Source organism: Liolophura sinensis, chromosome 13, assembly GCF_032854445.1.
Source record: "Liolophura sinensis isolate JHLJ2023 chromosome 13, CUHK_Ljap_v2, whole genome shotgun sequence".
NCBI lineage: Eukaryota > Metazoa > Mollusca > Polyplacophora > Chitonida > Chitonidae > Liolophura > Liolophura sinensis.
In genome coordinates, this window is record NC_088307.1 from 6,470,448 (window position 1) to 6,489,439 (window position 18,992).

The window sequence follows — 18,992 nt, forward strand, 5'->3', positions numbered from 1 at the left end:
ACAGCAGGTATGAAATTGCTGAACCACAGCATGAATTTAATGTATGTAAAACTCTGCTTTTTGTAAGCTGATATTTAATAACGAATCAGATGTTTTCCATATAAGAATAGTGAACAGTTTATAAACTGTCGTAAATGAAACAGAAAACGATGAAATGAAATAAAATAATCAGACATGTTTCTTGTATAGGGCTCAACATTACCAAGAAGAGTAAACCCTACAACCTTTTTGATATAATACTGGGCCATCTATGAACTTACATTAACAAATTGGACATTTTCCTTGTTAAACTAAGACTCATACAAATTGATGCTAATCATTGAAACATTTTTCTTCTACTACTGAGCCCAATGTAAACTGACATAAACGAATTGGGTACCAGTTAATATTGAGCCCTGTCTAAAAGGCTTTGAAACCAGATATCAGAGACCAGAGAGACATTTTGTTTCCCAACTTAAATGAAGTCGGGTGAGAAGTAAAATCATTGCTATGTTAACAACGGTCTGACCTACATCTCATCGGATGTTCTTGTTCATTCAACACTTTGTCAGAGTTGATCGTTTTTAATAAGGTATTGTCCTTGTCCTTCCCCTTCATGTTAAATGTGTACGAATCCTGTCTGACTTGTCCGATTCAGTTGAAGGAGATAACTATACTCACTGTGTTGGCATATCATTTTGATCACCCGCACATTTACAAATTAATATGATCGTGATATTGATTACATATATGTGTTTAATGTCCAAAGATAAGTGTAGTCAAGGGATGAGAATTTTCAGCTGATTTGGCTGACTTCTGGAAATTCAATGAGAAATCATAATTTTCCAAGAATCTAATCTTTGACCAAAGTGGCCAAATCTTATTAACTTGGGTTAGGCTAGCAGAGGAAATTTCAGCTGATTTGGATGCAAAAGAGTCTCTTCCCTGGTACTCATAACAAAAATTTAGGATGCAGCTTTATGTAGTTCCGTGATTTGCACATTTTGTCTGATTCTGAGAGTTTGATTGATCTTAGATGGATGTTGCGAAGTTTGTTGGAAGGTAGGATAGTATCCTAGTTGAACAATGTTTCATTACCATCTGTAATATTTTATGATATGCCTCTTACAATGAAAGTTTATCTGTTCTCCTTGCCAGAAAAGGTTAGGTAGAAAATGTTCTCATTTGAAACTACATGTATGGCCAAATTAATTTTATCACTGCTGATAACACGAGGTCAAATCCTGGACTTGCCAATTTTTTCTTCTGTTGTGGCCGTTAAAGTGTGCCAGAAGACTGCATCTTTCTGATAGCTCTTATCAGTTGTCTTGCCATTTTATGGATAGTTGTATTTTTGGAAATGTTAGATTTTTGATCATCAGTGGTCTTAACTTACCCTAAATGACCATAAATTTTGTCCATGACTAACTTGCCCATATTCCTGGTTCTGTGAGTTATGTTGATTTTAGGAGGTCTTTTAAGGTTTGGTTGGTACAGAATAAGATATTCTACTGGAAAACTGTAAGTTTCAGCACCAAAGGTAATAGGTCATCTAGGGTATTCGGATTATTAGTCATTTCAGTTGACAGTGCTCTAGTTGCCCACAGTATTATGTTAAGGTATATTTTGTGTACATTCGAATTATAGGTGGAAAATTTTTTTGTTAAAGCATTTTGTAATAATTTCTTAACCAAGACGTATCAGGCAAGGATTTCATAGGTTTTTTTTTGTTTTTGGGCGGGGGTGGGTTGGTTTTTTTTTTTTTTGTTATATGTACATGCTCAATGCAGGTAGATATCTTGAAGTATTTAGGTGTTTGTGTTGGAAAAATATTTGCCGTACAAACTTATGAATGATTAATACCAGTGAATTTTTAAGAAAAAATTGCAGTTTAATGCATGTTTTTTGTTTTTTTTTTTGATTTGGTTGTGTTTCCTGTTGGTTTTGATTGCTCAGTGGTTTTTATATTGATATGCGAGTCATTGTATAAGTCAATGCCCAGAAGATTGATGAAACCTGTCAAGCTTCGCAAAGTACATACAATATGTGAACGTGAAAAGACATTAATAAGTGTAGATTATAGCATGATGGTATTCGTGAATAAATATAGATATATATATATATATTGTGGCATTTGCTGTGGCGTAGCATTCAGTACATATCACTGAAATTTATGACAGCCCTACCTTAAGTTCAACCCTACCTTCCACAGCTCCACTGTGTTAATACTCTCAGTGACAGTCATCTTCATAATGCCCCAAACTTCTTACAGATCTTGTCATTCATGTGTTGTTAGCATTTTCAGAAGACAGATATTTGAGTGGTGATAGGGATCAGACCTTTGGTGGTTTGTTCATTGCCTTTGCACCTTGAAAGAGTCGGTTTTTATACACCTTTTAAAAGATGGTATATTTGATGCATTGAAGCCTGTTTGGATGAAAGATTGGTGGATAGGCAGTGTACAGATCTTTTACTGATTGGCCTCTCTTTCCTGATTGGCCTGTCTTACTGATTGGCCTCTCTTTCTTGATTGGCCTCTCTTTCCTGATTGGCCTGTCTTTACTGATTGGCCTCTCTTTACTGATTGGCCTCTCTTTACTGATTGGCCTCTCTTTATTGATTGGCCTCTGTGAAAACCAAACACCAGGCCCAATACAGACGATGTACTGAATTTTTTACGGCAGAAAAATGTCCATGAAAAGTTCTTTGGCGACAGAGGTCTGTTTAATAAACAGTGTACCTGCCTGGAACTTGGACATTCGGGATCATTGAATATCGATTATTTTCCAGGCCTGAAAAGTCATAACATGATATCCAGTCCTGTTTTGAGTTGGAAAAAAAATTCAGGATTTTTACCATTATAGGTAACGGAGAATTCCAAGATGTTACATATGAAAGGTCATGAAAAAAATCCAGGATTTAAGGTTAAAGGTTAAAGGTTTAAGGTTAGAAAATCGCATGAATGTCAATGTCATTTGATGTCTTTAACAACCCGTATACTTTTTGATCACACATTGAAAGCAAATTTATCACCCAGAGACATATCAGAAAGTTTGCCTTCGGTATTAGTTTTTATTTCAGTAATTACATGCTTTATTTAATAGGAGCAATTGTGATTGTTAACAACAGCTTCACCTATCCTGGTTGAAAGTCACTTGTATGCAAGTTTTTTTTTTTTTTTTGATTGTTTCTTTTTTTTTTTAACTATAATAACGAAGGCCGTAATGATCAATGAATCTATTGATTTTGTAAGAGTTCATAAGTCAGCACTGTAAGCTCAAATATTTTGAAGAAGTATTGAAGTGTTTTCCATGTTGTTTGTTGTTTCTTCTGATTTTTGTGTGTCATTTCGTCAGATGTTTTAAGCCAGATTCCCAGCTATGTAATTTTATAATTAATAAAATGTTTAATGCTCAAGTTGTTTTTGTACTGAACACCAGTGAGTGGACTATAAATAAACACTTATCAAATTTTGATTACACCTTTATATTAAGAGATTCTTATGTGCATGTCTTTGAGTCCCTTTATTGACTGCATTTCATTTCATTCAACTTTCTGGGCCTTTTAATTTCTGAAAACGTTTTAACATTCAGTTTGGGATCCAAGTTTTCATTTAAAAAGCCTTCTTTCTGAATGTTGAAATGCAGACTGAATTGAATTGATCATTGGCAGAAAAATTCTAGGTAAATATGTGACAAGAGCATGCAAGGTTACCATGGATACTAATTCAGTGCGCCTGCACTTGTAAATAGTTAGTTCTGAAAGTCTATTTAACATCTATATTGTGTACAATTTCAGGATGTTAAGAAATATGCAAATTTCAGTTCCACACTATTTATATTTGTTGTCATTGGTGCAAACTGTCTATTTAAATGTATTATCTAGTTCATCTTATCTACATGTTACTTGGTACATAGGCTTAATTTTGAGGCATTAATAATTTTTTGATTTTCTGTTGTTTGATGGTGTTTATTCCTACTATGATTTCTCTATACTTTGTTACTGGTTTTGAAGTTGTTGGTTATTTATTTTGGTCTGCTCTGAATTAAAAATCAGTATTTAATTTCAGTTTGTGAACTTTATGTGACCTTAAAATGGCGTGGAGTTATGCCACAAAATTGTCATGCATATCCCCTTTTAATCAGTCTGTGTAATTATTTGCTTAAACAAATTTTGTTGAATGGGTCATTATGCTTGACAGAATTTTTGGGGAGAAAATTGCCGATCGATGGTTGCTATAGATAAGCTTCGAACTTTGAATGGCTGAAGCACTAGATATTATAAGGTGTGATCCAGTCCAGTTTATCGTTGTCATGGATACTGAAACTAAATAAAAGACCAGTATTAATTCAATCTATCATTGATGTAGTTATTTTTCTCATTTTTACTATTTTTCTTTCTGTTTCCATGTTCATGTTTTGGTTTATTTGCTTCTTTTGTCTGTGTTCTCTCTTGTACTTCCCATCCTGTTTATTTCTGTTGATTAGGTTCATGTCATGTCGTCTTCATTCAACATCTGTTATCTTCTCCTGGTGTCCTGTTTGTGTTTAATAGGTGCATGTCATGTCCTCTTTATTTCAACACCTGTTGTCTTGTCCTGTTTATTTCAACACCTGTTGTCTCCTCCTGGTGTCCTGTTTATTTCTGTTGAATAGGTGCATGTCATGTCCTCTTTATTTCAACGTCTGTTGTCTTCTCCTGGTGTCCTGTTTATTTCAGTTTAATAGGTGCATGTCATGTCCTCTTTATTTCGACACGTGTTGTCTCGTCCTCTTTATTTCAGCGTCTGTTGTCTCCTCCTGGTGTCCTGTTTATTTCTGTTGAATAGGTGCATGTCATGTCCTCTTCATTCAACATCTGTTGTCTTCTCCTTGTGTCCTGTTTATTTCCGTTTAATAGGTGCATGTCATGTCCTCTTTATTTCGACACGTTGTCTCGTCCTCTTTATTTCAACGTCTGTTGTCTCCTCCTGGTGTCCTGTTCATTTCCCTTTAATAGGTGTATGTCATGTCCTTTTTATTTCAACGTCCGATGTCTCCTCCTGGTGTCCTGTTTATTTCCATAATGTGCTTGTGTTTTGATTGTTGAACAGTGACATATTTTTTGGAAGAATTTTTCACTTATACGATGGCAGCCAGTTTTATTTCAAAGGAAAGTGTAGAGCCCAGGGTAAACGACACACCTGGGACATGTTGCTGACAAACTTCACCATTTGTGATACATTGTAGTGCCCTGTAGCGCAGAACTACACGAGAGCTCCACTAACTACCACCAATGGAAGCTCGGAATCTATAAAACTGAACCTTTGAACCTAAATGACTTTTACAAATATTTGCATCAAAAATCTTTTCGGATGAGTAGGAATACAATCTTCACTGCTGTCACATAACATTTGATTCTTCGTTCTTGTTACCGGCCCGGATAGCACAGTTGGTAGAGCGTCCGCTTTGGGACCCGTAGATCCAGGATCAATCCTTGATCGAGTCACACTTAAGACTTTAGAAGTTGTAACTTCCTCGCTTGGCGTTCAGCATGAAGGGGATAGTGCAACGACTTGTTGACCCGTATCAGTATAATGGCTTGGGCGGTGCGGCTTACTTGCCTTCGGTAAGTCGTCTCAGTGAAGCAGCACTTGATAAAGGAGCGGTGGAAATCCATCCTGCAGCAAGGAGGCACATTACACATACATGCACCTTAAGCATTCCTTCGTCGTCATATGACTGAAAAATTGTTGATTACGATGTTAAACCCAAAGCACTCGCTCACTCACTCTTCATTCTTGTCAACCCATTGTCAGTATTCTGTTAATCGGTGTGATGTCCCATTTGGTGTCGCTGTAGTGGGATTTGATGGGGCATCATGTGAGGTGTCTGTATACTGTGACTGGTTCGGGACTGTGCGGTGTCAGTATAGTGTGACAGGATGTCCTCTCTGGCGTCGGTATACTGTGACTAGGTGAGATGTCTGGTTTAAAGCCCATATACATGTACTAGGGCAGGGTGAGCAGTTTCTCTGGGTTGGTGTCCATATACTGCGACTGGGTGGATTGTCTGGTTTGGTGTACAAACACTGACTGGATGGGGTTTTTTGTTTGGCTGGGTGGGGTGTCTGGTTTGGTGTCAATATAATGTGGCTAGATCTGTTCCTGTGTAGTCAGTCAGCTGTATAAATAGGACAATGGCACAGCAAATTGACAGCACAATGTCTAGGATATATAACTCTGTTCAATTTTTTGAAATGAAGAAAGTTCAAACAGTTAAAGCAAAACAGATTTTATTCATTCTAAAACAGACATTTGTTCTTAGCGACCCATGCACTGGTATGAACATGATTTTCGTAACAGTACCATATTATCACACACCAGTTCTTGATTGGAGGCATTTCCGAAAGTTCCTTTCCTTCTCTCACATAAAACTATATTCGACATTTAAATACTAGGATGCAGTTTGTACTCTGCTGAAACTTGGATGGTGGATATTTACAGGCATACCTACATTTAGGTAGATTAAGATATGTTTCTCACCAATGCTACTTGATCAATCCTTCAACTTGCTACATGTACATCTAAAACCCTGGATTTCAAAAGCTAGAACAACATGATGGATGGCTGGTAGGTGACTTTATCAATACCAAGTGCAAATTTGCAATAGCTGTTACATTGCACCAGTCAGTGTTGGCCTATACTTTGACCTTTTTTTAAGTGAATGACCCATGCTACAATGCAGGGTGTCAAAAATTTGACTGACCTACAGAGACTTGTGGCAGCTAAACCAAAGCAGAAACCATGTACCTAGTCTATTTTTCTCAGTCATTGATTTCATTGATTTTCATTTGATTTATTTATTTATTTGACTGGTGTTTTACGCCATACTCAAGAATATTTCACTTATACGACGGCGGCCTGCATTATGGTGGGAGGAAACCGGGCACAGCCAGGGGGAAACCCACGACCATCCGCAGTTTGCTGGTAGACCTTCCCACTTACAACAATCCATCGATGGTTAATGGATGTTAATGGTTGCTGATAGCCATTTTAATTTGCCTTTTCAACACAAGAACATTAAGTTTTCAAATGAAACAGACCCCACAGCACTTCACACGTCATTTCACATATTTTACTTTAAGGGGAATAAATCAAATTCAAATCCAAAACTAATTCATTAACTAAAGCTTTTAAGCATTTCAACACACAGAAGCCTCAGTAGCCATTCTTGTTTTCATTCATATATATCATCTCTAAAACTGTTGTCTTCACAACAATGATAATCAAGTCGGACATGCACACAATCCTTCAGTCAATGGCAATAAATATTTCACACAATGTACAATCATGTACCATAATTACCCAACTTTTTACCATGTTGTTGGATTATTGTATCATTTAGATAAACTCTCAGACTTTTGTCCTTCCAATACAGTTTAGAATTCCAAAACCATTTTTTTTATGCGCAAAATCGAAATTTTCTAGCATTGAATGATATATTTCATAAATTTGTCATCGCAACAGGTTATGAAGGAAGTACAGTAATGTTCCCAACTAAATTTCTCCTGGTCACCGTTGCTTGTTTGACGAGTTGGCACCACCGTGATGGGAGACAACTTTTTTCATTCTCTCGTACCACGGCCCTATCTTGGTGTTTTGCAGCACGTCCTGGAAGGCATCGCATCCTTCTATAGAGTTGAGAACACCGTACACTGACTGCAACAACAACAACATGTAACAGAAGTTAGACATTGCAAAGAGTGAAAGTAAACAAATGATTATAGCCATGCTTGTGTCCACTAAAGCTTTGAAGAATAAAACCAGTGCCCATATAAGCCCAAACGTAAGTAAGGAATACATGATCAAGTTCCAGGTACAATTCAAGCAGAAGTCCTGGGAACAGCCTCATTCAATCTGGTGATGACTGTCAGAACAACTCAGGGGACAGCCTGCACTGGAGGCGTTAAGCTGGTCCCGTGTTCCCAGTATGTTCATCTGCAGGCGTTAAGCTGGTCGCGCATTCCCAGTACGTTCATCTGGAGGCGTTAAGTTGGTCCCGCATTCCCAGTATGTTCATCTGCAGGCGTTAAGCTGCTCCCGCATTCCCCGTCTGTTCATCTCTCAGTATGTTCATCTGGAGGCGTTAAGCTGGTCCCGCGTTCTCAGTATGTTCATCTGGAGGCATTAAGCTGGTCCCGCGTTCTCAGTATGTTCATCTGGAGGCGTTAAGCTGGTCCCGCGTTCTCAGTATGTTCATCTGGAGGCATTAAGCTGGTCCCGCGTTCCCAGTATGTTCATCTGGAGGCGTTAAGCTGGTCCCGCGTTTCCAGTACGTTCATCTGGAGGCATTAAGCTGGTCCCGCGTTCCCAGTATGTTCATCTGGAGGCGTTAAGCTGGTCCCGCATTCCCAGTATGTTCATCTGGAGGTATTAAGCTGGTCCCACGTTCCCAGTATGTTCATCTGGAGGCGTTCAGCTGCTCCCGCATTCCCAGTCTGTTCATCTGGAGGCCTTAAGCTGGTCCCGTGTTCTCAGTATGTTCATCTGGGGGCATTAAGCTGGTCTCGCGATCCCAGTATGTTCATCTGGAAGCATTAAGCTGGTCTCGCATTCCCAGTATGTTCATCTGGAAGCGTTAAGCTGGTCCCGCGTTCTCAGTATGTTCATCTGGAGACGTTAAGCTGGTCTTGCGTTCCCAGTATGTTCATCTGGAAGCATTAAGCTGGTCCCGCATTCCCAGTATGTTTATCTGGAAGCATTAAGCTGGTCCTGCACTCCCAGCATGTTCATCTGGAAGCGTTAAGCTGGTCCCTCATTCCCAGTATGTTCATCTGGAAGCGTTAAGCTGGTCCCGCGTTCTCAGTATGTTCATCTGGAAGCATTAAGCTGGTCCTGCATTCCCAGTATGTTCATCTGGAAGCATTAAGCTGGTCTCGCATTCCCAGTATGTTCATCTGGAAGCATTAAGCTGGTCCCACATTCCCAGTATGTTCATCTGGAAGCATTAAGCTGGTCCTGCACTCCCAGCATGTTCATCTGGAAGCGTTAAGCTGGTCCCGCATTCCCAGTATGTTCATCTGGAAGCGTTAAGCTGGTCCCGCGTTCTCAGTATGTTCATCTGGAGGCGTTAAGCTGGTCCCGCGTTCCCAGTATGTTCATCTGGAAGCGTTAAGCTGGTCCCGCATTCCCAGTATGTTCATCTGGAGGCGTTAAGCTGGTCCCGCATTCCCAGTATGTTCATCTGGAGGCGTTACGCTGGTCCCGCATTCCCAGTATGTTCATCTGGAGGCGTTAAGCTGGTCCCGTGTTCTCAGTATGTTGATCTGGAGGCGTTACGCTGGTCCCGCATTCCCAGTATGTTCATCTGGAGGCGTTAAGTTGGTCCCGTGTTCTCAGTATGTTGATCTGGAGGCATTCCCAGTATGTTCATCAATGCTGTCATTCTGAACATTTCTTACCACTGACACAAAATTTGCAAGATATAAGGGTTTAAAAAAATATAAAATGTACCACAAGAAAAATTGTTTTTCTTTCTCATACCTTAATTCATAATCCTTCAACCATACTTATCATTATATTGTACCTCCTCATAAATCCTGTCAATGTTTGTGAAAACTTGCACGTGAAGAACATCTTTGTCATATTTAGAAAATGCTGTAAAAACAAAGTTACCAAGTCGGCTAGATTTGGCTGATCTCCACCCATAAATGGTTTCTTGTTGCCAATGGCGGCAGTCCACTCTTTACATTGGTCATAGAGAGAGCTTCGCACGTCATCCTTCAATGAATGTCTAAATACAGAAGAAAACACACAAAATTCCAGGCCATCATTAAAATAAGTTTAAACCAGAATGAACTTCAAAGAAAAATATTTCTATGGGTTTCTCCCTCAATGCCTTTAAAATCCTTAACTATTTCATTAGCAACAACAACAAAAAAATGCTCTATCAATCAGCCCTATTTGTTGTCAGGGTCGAGCTGTGCCCAGTAAGAATTATTATTCATTTTGAAGGCTGGTTTGATAAGGGTGCAAAGGCCTCCAGGGCCCCATTTTGTAAAGTAGACACAAGCTGCACCTGGCGCAATTTCTTTGACAATATAAAGTGAAGAGATCTCTCACATTGGTAAATGTGACTGAGGCAGTGTTGCAACACCTTTGAAGAACGGGCCCCAGGTGTCACTGAGGCATTATATGTCTTAAGCATTCTATTAGAGCTGTGATATAATATATCTTCAGCAGAACTGCCTTTCAAACTTCTGAGGGCTACAAATTTCCAGAAAACATAATGTCACACTGATTCTTACATGTTACCAGGAGACAACAAACTGGAATAAGCATTACGGTACGAGGAAACCCACAACCATCCGCAGGTTGCTGCCAGATCTTTCCAAAAAGGACTGGAGAGGAAGCCACGGTGAGCTGGATTTGAACTCCTAGTGATTGCATTGGTGAGAGGCTCATGATTCATTGTCTTGCCTTAGCACGCTGACCACTCAGCCACACACAAAATTTAAGTTAGATTTAAATCATCAGGCAGCTTTACTTGTGGCGATTTATTTCCTAAAAATAGTCGTTAGATTTTGAGTGCCCAAAATTTCTAAAATGTGTTACATAAGGTTTCATGAATTCATTTCCTTGTTCTTATATTCAAATATATATTACTTCTATGATCACAATGACAAAGTTCTGAAATTAGAAAGGTGTTTTGAAGTTTTGTTCAGAAGACAGGATGATATCTCACAGGAAAAATGTAAGTTTCAGCACTAAAAGTATGACTCTTTATTTGTTGCGAAATATTAGGTCTATTTAGGTAGTAGCTGCAGTGGTGTAAGTGCAAACATGGTGTAAGTGGACATCTTACCGTTTTTTCAGAATTTTGCCAACGAAGTACATGGCAACAGCACCCACGTAGATAACGACCATCCTCTCTGCCGCAGAGAAGGTGTTTTCCCAGTCGCCCACTTGTGAGAAGTACTTGAATGCCTGTAGAGCCTCGGACGGCGTACGATACACATTGGGGGAGAGACTATGTACTAGGGTGTTGTCAACCCACGACCGCCACTTACGCTCCTCTCTGTCAACACAAACTAAGAGAGTGACCCACTCGAGAAACGAAACATTTTTCAACGGCTCAATTCCTTATGTTTTTCAGCATTTTCAGCAATTTAGTTCAAATGTAAGCAGCAGCCTTTCATGTGAAGATTGTTAGACACTATTTTGGAAGCTTATCTGTGGAATTCGAACACAACTCCAAAAGACATTTAACAATGCGAAAAAATATTTCAAGGATTTGTCCCATAAAAACATTTTTTAAAGACTTTCAACGTATTAAAAACGTTTCCACCATATTCATTACCAGTCTCTTCACAGATTTCAAGAGCCAGTTGGAACTGTGCATAAAGCTCATCTATTTATTTTTTTGATAGGAGTAAAACTCTGTGTTGGAAGACAAGTGACCTTCAGTGTGGTGTTTAATGCTGCCTCACTGGACATGAAAGATTGCTGGCTTGAGGTGGGGTAGGGGTGGCTTTGTTTTTGCAGGGCATCCATTTATCATGGAAAGGCCTCTGAACCCTTTCACCACTTTGGAAATGGTCTGCTACCTCTTAGGGATGACAACACCAGACATGGACACTCCGCTCACTCAATGGCCAATGATACCCTCCATTCGTCTGAAATCATTTCTAAGGTCAAGAGTGTGCAACAATCTTCCTACATTAACAGTGTACGCGACATCTGATGACCAAAATCAATCCGTAACGACTTACTTGATAACCTGGGCTGTAGACTTCACAACCATGTCTTGATACATAATAAAGTATTTGTTAGGAAACTCGATCTCTGTTTTGCCTTTGGCATTTTTGGACTCGATGGAGGGATAAAACTTCAGAAGGTTCTCTATAGACTGGTTTGTGTCCATCAGGTAAGTCTCCAAGATGCTCATTATAACAGAGGAGTCATTCAGTTGCTGTTGGGAAAAAAAACGTAGAAAGAAATTTACATGCTGTAACTGGCCCAAAGCAGAACTATGTCAGCAGAGGCTGTATGCTGGGAGAATATCAGGGTTGAATGTACAGTGGGGAGGGTTCCAACCCTTGCACAGGGACTTTGTAAATTGCCCTGCTCTCAATGTTTCTCACTAGGCCCTGTGACATTATGTAGTTACTGCCAGCGATCCATAGAAGTCATCTGGACGAGATGATATTCGGTCTGTCAATTGAATAAAAAACTCAACATCTGGTTATATTTATTCAATCTGAGGTTGTTTTTTTTCCCAAGAAATATTCAAAATTTTACATAAACTCAATCTGAACATGGCTAAATTTCCACGAAGCAGCCTGTTAACATTTTGAGTTATCTCCCTTTTACAACAATCTACATGACGCTCTGTGTTGATTAAATTTAAGAAGGCAATTTTTGGAAGCAAAGGGGCGTATAAAATAAAACATGACACATTGTAAGTTTCTTTGGTCCCTGCCAAATCGGTCCTCACAAATAATTTGACCTACTTCGGCTTACGATCGTTCTGTTTTTAACAATAGTGTACCTCGAGCGTCTGCACGTGAGCACACACGGTCTGACCGGTTTCCTTCCCCCTGATGTCAGGTGGTGCTAATATCTTCAGCTGCTTCGAAGGCAAGTACGCAGTTTGCTGGGAGTCTTTAAGTTTGATAAATGGCTGATAGCAGCGATATTAAAACCTTCTTTGCTATGGGCATTTACAAGCGACATCGGTTCGCTATAAAAACGTGTTCTTTGTTCAAAGACTGAACATGGAGATGTGTGCCTGACAGGAGTTCTGCCGTTCAGGCTGTTGAGATCCAGCCTTACTCGTCATCGAAAAGGTGACAATTGATTGATACATAAAATAGCAGTGTATTTTATCTTCCTAAACAAGTAGCCCCACTATTTAAAGATCATTATAGTTAATACTCTATGTTGTAAATCACTATTTGTGGGTCTCCTAATTTTCTCCTTACCCGTGGCTGATTTTCGCAGTAAATTTCATGTGATTTGTATCCTGTCAAATCAGATTTTGTTTTGAACTGCTTTTCTTGATTGAAATTCAAGAAAATTTATATAATACACAGAACATTCATCTGGATGCACTATTCTCATTAGTTTCTAGTATACATGTGAGGTGTTAGTTTGATCAGTTTCGATTTTATGATTTTCTCAAATGTTTTTTTTTTTTTTTAGATCATTTTTGACAATTGCTTTTACACACTGAGAGTGACAACCACATATTCCATAAGCCATTAATGCATGACCATTTGGTCTTGATTCATGACGACTGAATATTTTTTAAAATGATGCCAAGTGATGACCAATTGCTCATGTGAGTTCAGTTAAATTTCTAGACTGATGCTCATGGTTGTAAGCTTTCTGGGCAGGTTTTCACACCTCTCTGGACTGGTGTCCTGAAATATATGTAACAAGAACTGCATTGTGTGCCGACTATCACTTTTCAATATCAACTAGGAGGCCAGCTTGAGTTCATATCTAGGCAATGATAATTACTTAAATCACTGAAGTATAGTGACGTACAAAAATATTCAATTTTAGTATCTTAAACGATCGGTCGAAACAAAAAAGAACTCAGTTTTAGTTAAAAGACAAACTCAGTTTCACCCAGAAAGTGGCAATTGCTATGTGGAAAAATGACTTCTATGAACCCCTGTACCTTACTGTAATTTCATCTTTTCGCATGTTTGCCAGGTCTTGTTTCAAGCATATTCTGAAGGCGTTATTCTGTGTTAACGGATAAAATTATACTTTTTGTGAAGCCCTGAAACTGGCCAATCCAACCAGTGTTGTTTTGGTACCAAAAACAAATCATAAATGTGCATAAACTGCACTGAAAATTGCTCTTTCATCTGCGAAAAGGTTGAGGGATGAGGGTAATGATAATCATGTGGCGTGGTCAAACATTCATGGTAGACAACATGCCTTCCACCAATCTGATATGCAGGTCAGGGGCCGCTTGCACAAAGCCATCATTGGCAAAGATGATTGTAACTACCATGGCAACACATGTTCAATGTATATGTTGCCATGGTAGTTACCATAAACTTAGCCTAGGATCGCTTTATGCAAGAGGCCCCAGCACTTTACATGTCATGTCAAACTTTGTCATGTCATGCTAAAAAGTCGGTATGTATAATGATACTTGGGGTTTCATGTCATACTTAACAATTTTTTCAGTCATATGACGACGAGATGTCATATACTGTGTCTTCTAGTGGCAGGGTGAGTCCATGCTGCCAAAAGCGCTGCCGTCTTTCAAGTACCATGCCGAAGACACCAGACATGACACCCCATCCAGTCACACTATACTGACACGGAGCCAACAAGTCCTGTGCTCTTAACTTTTCAGTGCTGAGCGCCAGCAATGTAAGGGTGCAACAAGTTCCATTTTTAAAGTCTTTGGTATGACCCGCCCGAAGTTTAACCCTGTGTCTCCCGACTTCAAGGCAGAAACTCTAACCATTAGGCCACCGAACCATAAAATAGTTGATTTTTTCAGCCACTCCTGTTTTCTACACCTATAAAATTCTGACGTGCGATGTTGAAGAACAATCAAATAAGTAAATAAATTAACATCATGAGAGAGAAATACGATTCCATATTGACTTTATCAAAGTTTAATTCACAATTTGCACAAATTAAGATTATACAGACTATGTTAAACATATCATATATTAATGACAAAAAGTTCACATCTTCTGACCAGGGAAATCTTTTCAAAATATAAGACAATCTTTGTTTGTTCTGATTACAGGAGGCCTTACCAGATATTCCTTGTTCTTTTCACCATGGATCACCAAAATCGGAACCTTTTTGTATGAGGACCATTTTGTCTGGGTTCTCCACACAGAGTTGACTTCAACGACATCGTAGGAGAAGCCATAGTAATCGAGCAGTGCGCGGACTTTACAACAGAAGGGACAAGTCTGATACTGGAACAGAGTCATCTTCAGGCCATAGTTATCTGTATCAACTCGTACCTGGTGACAAAACATGGATATTTATTCAACTGGTGTTATCACTTTAATGGACACCTATTGGTATCATGACAGAAGACTTAGTTACTTTCTTTGGTTGAGAATTAATGACAAACTCACTTATTGATTTCTTTATTTATTAAAGCATTTGACTGTTGTTTAATGTCATCCTCACTTTTTCACTTCTGATGGAAAGTTTTATCAGTGGAGGAAACCAGGATAAACCTCCTACATTGTTGGAAGCTGAGTGGTCAATATTGAAAACCGTATTGTATCCATGATCCCTTCCTGGCCTTAAAACAAAAATCCTGTCTTGGGTTGGGATTGAACTGGCAGCCCGATGTATCCTAGCAATCAAAGACAAGCAACACAAGCGCTTGCTCCCTATACTCATTTAATGGTGGTAAGGTTTTCTGAGTACCGGAGAAAGAAATAGGATAAAGCCTAAAAAAAACCCTCCTGGCCTCAGCCAAACACGTAGAGCAGGGATCAAACATGCAACTGCACTGGCCGAGTTTAAGTCCAGTTCATGCCGGCTTCCTCTCCAGCAATACGTGGGAAGGTCTGCCTGCAACATGCAGATGGTCATGGGTTTCCCCCAAGTTCTGCTCGGTTTCCTCCCACCCAAATGCTCGTCGCCATCGTATAAGTGAAATATTCTTGAGTATGGCGTAAAGCATCAATCAAATAAATAAATAAATATAACTGATAGAATGTGTCATGACTTACAGAATTGGTTAAACTGTACGACTATCTTAGCCTTTCTGACATTGACCGAAATGGTTATCATTTCCCTTTGACCAATCTACATGTACATGTCCTATATGAACTCTACACTTGCTTCACCTTACATATTTATAACCCATGGGCATCTTTTGCAAAACTTCATGAATCAAATTAACTTTTTCCTTACACAACATTGCCATAGCACACTTTCCAAAGAGCTTGTTCGTCAATTTTTGGTGACTTGTGTCATTCAAAAAAAAAAAGAACACATTTATACAAACTATACCTTAAATGAAAGAGCTGTACAAACTGTGTGGAATTCTACTTTATTTTAGATTTTTAAAAGTTTTTGTAGGAGAGAAAATAGGTTTTAAACATCAGTATTTTCTACAAAATCCGCCGATTCAAGGCACATTGATAGCACGATGACGTATATAATCTGTTCAAATGGCGGCGTAAAGGTGACTTCTGAGCCTTCGATGTTTAACTATTAAATACTTAAATAACAAGCGCTGCTGACCGAAAATTTTGATATGTTATTTAACGTTAAGTATAGTTCTTTTCTTTTAATCTTGCTTAAAACCATGTAACGCAGGTGTCATTTATCCAAAAAGCTAAGCTTGACTAACAAACTTTGTGAATGGGACTCTTGATTATAGTGTCAAATGGTAGCTGATTGAGTTATAAGAAAAGCCACAAACTAATTTACAAAGTTTTTTGAAAGGATGTCCCACACTCTGCGTACTGTGCCAACACTCCAGGAATATATTTTTTTTAAACCTCGCTTTCTTTTCTAGCTATAACACCTGGCCAGCCATCACAAAATACATTCCGATAAAAATCATAACATAACAATGAGGTGCTGTAAAGCTGAGGTTGTAGTCCATTGTTAGTCGCTGACACCCATCTCCACTGATGATTGTGATTTTACAGTGAATGGGCGACTCTTCAGTGCAGTGACGTCCCACTTTCTGCCACATGATGTAAACAGCAACGTCAGCTTGACAAATCCCATACAATCTTACCAACAAAAGCCTTCGAGAGATGGTGGTTTGATTTTCTCCTCGATTCAACCACTATCCATGATTTTTTTCTTCTACATGTTTACGTAACTTCATTTCGTAACTATCACACTTGGAAAACAGCCCACAATCATGATAATATACATCCAAATTGAGAAGGAAAAAAAACGCCAAAAACAAATATATGTACAAAACCCTAACCGATTTTGTTGGTTTGATTGAAAGAGGTCCATTTTTTTGGCTTGATTCGCCTGTTTTAGAATCCGCATTTGTCATCATTTGCGACCCCACAGTTGTTGATGTAACGACTGCGGCCGCAAGTCCAACTCGAGAAAGCCATTTTCGTCTCCATTCCCAGTCTTTGCCACCTCTCTGTTTCCCACCAGTTGACAAAAACTGTCTTCGGCATTTAAGCGATTCACTGCATCGCTTAGACGACAACAGAAACACATCTGAGCACAAAGCGGTGCTGGTAAAAAAGCTTTTCCGCACAGCAAACATCGTCCTGGGCGCAGCCATCTTGTCAGTAAGCGCTCGTGCGCGGCGCGATGCAACACGGTAAAGTTTCTAACCAAATAAATACATGTCACGTGATGTAAACACAACCACGTGCTACTCTCATTGGACAGGATATGTCGCAAAGCTCTGTTAAGCACATTTACTAGATATGTTGTCATGGACATGTTACTCCAGTGTTACTCCAGTCATGTTTTCTTGACCAAACGCTAATTTATGGCAGTAAATTAAGCTTTGCATATAAGTTTATAACCTTACTATACTATTTGTAGACAAGCCCTATATTTTGGCGTACGGTGTGAAATCTTAACCTTAATGTTTCTTAAAATTTCACATTTATTTTGTAACTAATAAATAGGGTTTGCCGACCTGTAGGTGATAGTTTGTTGTAAATATAATAAGTAAAAATAATACAAAGTACATCTCACTTTATGTAACCGTTTGCCCAGGATTCAATCTCTGTACCAACCAGTGTCAAGTCAAGATAATGTACAGTGTACATGTATGCAACAACAATTAGGTCTATGGGTGGAAAAGACATACAAACACCTTGTCAGATATACGTAGCAAACTTTCCGACACAGAACAACAGCCGAACTATACCCAGAGCTGGATTTAAATAGGTAGGGCCTCCGTGGTCGAGGGGGTCAATACGCCAGTGCGGTCCCATGACGAAGAGCCTCTCACTAATACGGTAGCTATGAGTTCAAGTTCAGCCACTGCTGGTTTCCTCTCTGGCCCTACGTGGGAGGGTCTGCCAGTGCCCTGCCCGGTTTCCCCCACCATAATGCCGACCACCGTCGTATAAGCGGAATATTCTTGAGTACGGCGTAATACAACAATAAATATAGAAATAAATAAATCAAATATTCGACTTGACAACTGTCAGGCACGGGCTAGCTGTTTATGGCAGAATCTATATAATCATGTTAAATTCCAGTTCCAGTTATTCTTGAAACCGGATGAGAAAATTTGCGCCCATAACTCGCTCATTATATATTTTATACGTAACTTTATTAGCGACCCGTATCGCATGTAATTATTTGGGATACGCTAAAATAATACCAAACATCCGATTGCAATTGAGCCAAAAATCTCCTGTGGGCCCTTAAACTTCAACACAGATATGAAAGTAATGACTCTAATGTAACGTAATCTTGATTAACTACACTTATTTATCTTTTACAATCAGGCAAGACATAATGATAATGATGCCGAATGCGAGTTTTTAAGACAAACGTGTTGCGAAACAGGCGGTACAGGTATATATAGAGGCTATCTATCTATTTCTTTAGCCGCAGAGACAATGGACGGGACACTGGTGTGTTAATTCAACGTTTAATGTTACATCTCTACTGCAACCGGATGTTTGATATACTGCAACCTTCTGATATGTTTGTCTAATTTTTCTATAACGCAGTACTGAAGAAATGTCCACTAATGCACGGTTTAATACTTAGCAATGCCAGCTAAGTTCATGCGCACCACTCCCAACCGAGTCACTGGCCGGCAACATCTATCCTTTCACAAGTATAGTCAAAATAACTTAAAACAATCAGCATCGTCACAAAAATGGAAGTATTCCAACACTGTCATGCAAAATTTGCAAAAGTGAACCACAAATATCTTACTGGCAACAAAAACTATTCTTGTAACCGTAACAATAAACAGACCTACATTCTACACTACGCCCATACCGAACAGCCTAACAACATGCCATAATTTCAATCAGATTATTCACAAAAACTTCTTTAGAAAAGT

General features: G+C 39.1%; 1 protein-coding gene across 1 annotated transcript; it reads right to left on the bottom strand.

The window, feature by feature from the left end:
- Nucleotides 1-6,271: 6,271 nt before the first annotated feature.
- LOC135480291 (prostaglandin E synthase 2-like) lies at nucleotides 6,272-17,132 on the bottom strand. Its single transcript, XM_064760092.1, has 6 exons — nucleotides 16,917-17,132; nucleotides 14,755-14,970; nucleotides 11,731-11,930; nucleotides 10,824-11,036; nucleotides 9,635-9,752; nucleotides 6,272-7,678 (listed from the first exon to the last, which is right to left on the bottom strand). Exons 1-6 carry the CDS (start codon nucleotides 16,992-16,994, stop codon nucleotides 7,532-7,534), a joined length of 972 nt encoding a protein of 323 aa, XP_064616162.1. The 5' UTR covers nucleotides 16,995-17,132; the 3' UTR covers nucleotides 6,272-7,531.
- Between the last annotated feature and the right edge of the window lie 1,860 nt (nucleotides 17,133-18,992).

What these genes read in the sequence shown, in the direction of transcription:
- LOC135480291 (XM_064760092.1), bottom strand. Translation starts at nt 16,994, where the DNA reads ATGATGACAAATGCGGATTCTAAAACAGGCGAATCAAGCCAAAAAAAT. An exon ending in CAATCAAACCAACAAAATCG is followed by an intron (nt 14,971 to 16,916) that starts GTTAGGGTTTTG and finishes TTTTGTCACCAG; the next exon opens with GTACGAGTTGATACAGATAA. An exon ending in AAAAGAACAAGGAATATCTG is followed by an intron (nt 11,931 to 14,754) that starts GTAAGGCCTCCT and finishes TTTTCCCAACAG; the next exon opens with CAACTGAATGACTCCTCTGT.